Raw genomic sequence first — 3,508 nt, forward strand, 5'->3', positions numbered from 1 at the left:
CACTCTTAGCATGAGCACATAGGCTCCAACCTGCCGCCTAAAATGTGGTGTGCAGGTGCGAGCGATGACATGGCAAGCACTTTTTGTGGCCGGGGACCATGACTGGCTGGCCAATGTAGCCCAAGGCTCACCCTCCCCGGTAGGCTTTCTGCACGTAGTGCACTCTCTTCCCGCGTCGTTCTCTCCTAGCTTTCGTTTTCTGGGCCGTTGATCCTCCGGCAGGCAGCCCTGTTGTGCTCAAGATCAACGCGAAGGCAACCGGCTACCTTCTTCTCCTCCTTGCTGGCTGGCTGGCTGGCTGCACCGGCTCCATGTGCTAGAGCTATCTTAAAATAAAGGCTTTCTACAACTTGTCCTCGGCTTGAGCTCAAGACGTTACGTTATCTCATGACCAATGCTCCAGAGTATTGTCACTTGTGGAGAGGAGATGGAAGTCAGCAAGCTCAGGTGCATTGGCTCTCCTCCTCATCACACTCTCTGCCCACCATTCCGCGGCTTCAGTCGAAGAGGAGGCTATCACGGCATTAAAGCAGCGCAAGCTGTCAAATCCTATTGTCCGCTTCCAGCCTCTCTCTCTTGTGGGCGTCCATCGCCACAACGCAACCTTCCTCCTCTAGTGGGTGCTCTCTCCAATTTGGCTTCGGGCCTATCGGTCTGGGCAGCGGAGGAGGCTCCATCGTCAACAGAAGCGGCCTCTACACAGGTTTCGCAGAGTACTGGAGCTTCTTTGGGAGGCACCGGGATCGCTGCATCTCAGGCTGTGCAGTCGTCTGTGGAGGGCACGGGTGCTGCTGCTTCCTCTATTCCAGAGACTGGAGGAGATGCCTTGTCACTGGCTGTCCAGTCTTCTGCGGAAAGAGCCGGAGATGCTGCATCCCAGACCGTTGCGACTGTGGGCAATGGTGACATGTTCATTAACTTTCTCGGAGTTGCAGCATTCATTGGGCTGTCCTTGATCACCGTAGCGGTATAGCTTTTTTCCAATTCAATCTTTTTGTTTTGGGCAATTTCTCACAATTATGGGCGTGTAGATAAAGGGATAATGGAAATGCATGTAAAATCCGATCTGTTTTTCCTTTGGACTTTGACACGATGTGCTTGGGTTCTTCAGTTGCTGAAGGTCTGTGCCATGTGGGTATTCTGGCAGCTTAGTTCCTTGAGGCTGAGTCATTCCTTTAGTGCATCTGCAAATCATATGTCCATCGAGGGTTTTTTATTTTGCAAGACCTTCTACTGGAGTGAGAATACCCAATTCAATGATTCTTTCGATTCTTCCAGTCTATTGGGCTATGCGTGTGCATCCTGACAATCTCATGCTCTGTACCTACTTGCTATGTATGTATAATGTGATAAGATCGGTATGCCTATCGCAGAGTAAGGTCAAGTAGGCTGAGCTATTAATTTTTGTATTATGGGATGGGATGTAGAGGTCTATGAGCTAACAGTCAGTCTTAAGCAGGAATGCTGTGGCTGACTCAAGGCTTCTATCTGTGCAAATCAATGCTCGTAGATGGAAGTTCAGTTCTGTGCATCATTTGTCTAGCATTCATTTTAGTTCTAGGTCTACTCAGTCACAGAAGAGTTATTTAATGTGTGCACAATTGCCTTACCAATGTAGGAGGTCATTTGGGGGTTAGTTGGATAGGGTTCCTTGTTGAGAGCAAGCTTGTCAATCAGGCCTTTTTCTTTCTGTGCATGGGCTTCGTTATGTGTTACTTTCACTGTTTTTTGTGCCTTGTTAATGACGGGCTAGGCAATGTGTTTTTCCTAGTGCATGTATTTGTGCTTATAACAATAGGCTTCTAAGTTTTTCATAAATCATGGCTGGCCAGGTTGTATACCTCTTCGTAACAGACTTCTTGGAAAAGAGGAAAAGGGATGAAGAGATGAAAAAGCTAAATGAAGAGGAGGCTGCTGCTAGAAAGAAGGGAGGTCCTCTCTCTGCGGCTAGCAAGGGAGGAGCGAAGGGCTTTGGGAGGAAGCGTCTGGACGGTGATGATGAGTGATGGCAGGAGCAAAGAAAAGGCAGCCCTGTTGTTAAACGATGACAATCACCGGACTACATAGCTAGGGTCTTTTGATGTACTGCTTAACGTGAAAAATCCTTTGTGTGCTGACATTTTGTGGCCATGAGAATTGAGGGGCTGAAAGTACATGAGCATCATTTTTGTTTTGCCATGCTTGTTTTTGATGATCTTCTTCGCAACTGGCCTCTTCGGTATTTTTGACCCCCTTAATGCTCAATGAGCCTTTCACCTTTGACCCTCAGTGTAAGGAATTTTGGACATATACCACCAGCAGTCCAATGCTTTTAAGGACTTCTTCACCCTGAGGAATGCTGGGTGACCTTGAATGTGCAAATGTGATGTGGTGTAAATGTGCTTTCTAGCATTTCTATCTAGTCTTGCTTTACTATTGGGGGCTTTTGAACATTACGACTGACAAGTTTTAGAGATATGGACCAGCTTGTCCTCATCCACAGATGACGTCTACGAGAATACAGGTTTGTGTAGTGCCCAATACCTCACCAACGCTGAGAATGAGAATGGATATAAACTCAACAGCATCATCAAAAGAAGCGGAGGCCATAGCTACCCCACTCACAAAAGGAAAATATGATTGCTTGGAGACGGATGAAAGCGTGTGATAGTAGTGCCCTGTCTAATATTGGAGGTATGTAAGGTAAAGGAGCTAGTTTAGAGACACTCATGAAAAAAAGTGTAATTTTGGGTGGGATTTTGCAAATTTGGTCAGATTTGAATTTTGAAATTTGCATGAGATTCCTCATGCAAAGGCGGATTAGGTAATACCAAGATTGATATTTTTTTGATTTAATTTGGGCAGTCAATTTGAGAAAGTTTAAATTTTGAGGTCTTTTAGGGGTTAGAAACACCCAAGGCCCAATAGTGGTACAGTTTTCAGCAAATCACACGTTGACACATAAGCAAGATTCCTAGCATATTCCAAATTTTTGTCTCTAAATTGGGGCCTGCATGACTTTTAAAAGGCACATGTGTTATAGCTGGCTCCTTTACCCTATGTAAGCTGTCAAAGTTGACTATGCGGAAGCGTCCAGACCAAGAAGAGAATACATGAGAGAGAGAGAGAGAGAGAGAGAGAGAGAGAGGTTGGGGGTTGTTGCAAGATTTGGGAATGGAAAGTTGATTCCTTCTCGCACTCTTAACAGTGGCCACTCATTCGAAGCTGCTCACCAAATTCTGCAATTGGGGAGCTTCGGGGTTTCACCTCAATGCCCTAGGGATGCTCACAACTCTCAGCAAGCAATGAGAAGAAATGGGTCGGCGGTGGCAAGAGGCCGAAGGGTGTTTCGGTCTCAACGATGGCAGTCTCTCCACCAAGGTTTTGATACCATGTCAAAGTCGACGATGTGAAAGCATCCGGACCAAGGAGAGAGAGAGAGAGAGAGAGAGAGAGAGAGAGTGAGTTATGAACAAACCAACCTTGGCAATGAATTAGACTATTTAACAATGGGACAAGGTTGTGCTTA

The 3,508-nt window shown here is 46.2% G+C and overlaps 1 protein-coding gene across 1 annotated transcript; it reads left to right on the forward strand.

Moving 5' to 3' along the window:
- The first annotated feature begins 364 nt into the window (after positions 1–364).
- LOC147431917 (uncharacterized) lies at positions 365–2,260 on the forward strand. The gene is made up of 2 exons (XM_086494366.1): positions 365–967; positions 1,833–2,260. The coding sequence occupies exons 1-2, from the start codon at positions 395–397 to the stop codon at positions 2,004–2,006; spliced, it is 747 nt and encodes a 248-aa protein (XP_086350492.1). The 5' UTR covers positions 365–394; the 3' UTR covers positions 2,007–2,260.
- Positions 2,261–3,508: the final 1,248 nt, after the last annotated feature.

The sequence above is a fragment of the Adiantum capillus-veneris genome, chromosome 21 (assembly GCF_014529385.1).
Source record: "Adiantum capillus-veneris isolate H3 chromosome 21, ASM1452938v2, whole genome shotgun sequence".
NCBI lineage: Eukaryota > Viridiplantae > Streptophyta > Polypodiopsida > Polypodiales > Pteridaceae > Adiantum > Adiantum capillus-veneris.

What these genes read in the sequence shown, in the direction of transcription:
- LOC147431917 (XM_086494366.1), top strand. Translation starts at nt 395, where the DNA reads ATGCTCCAGAGTATTGTCACTTGTGGAGAGGAGATGGAAGTCAGCAAG. An exon ending in TGTCCTTGATCACCGTAGCG is followed by an intron (nt 968 to 1,832) that starts GTATAGCTTTTT and finishes ATGGCTGGCCAG; the next exon opens with GTTGTATACCTCTTCGTAAC.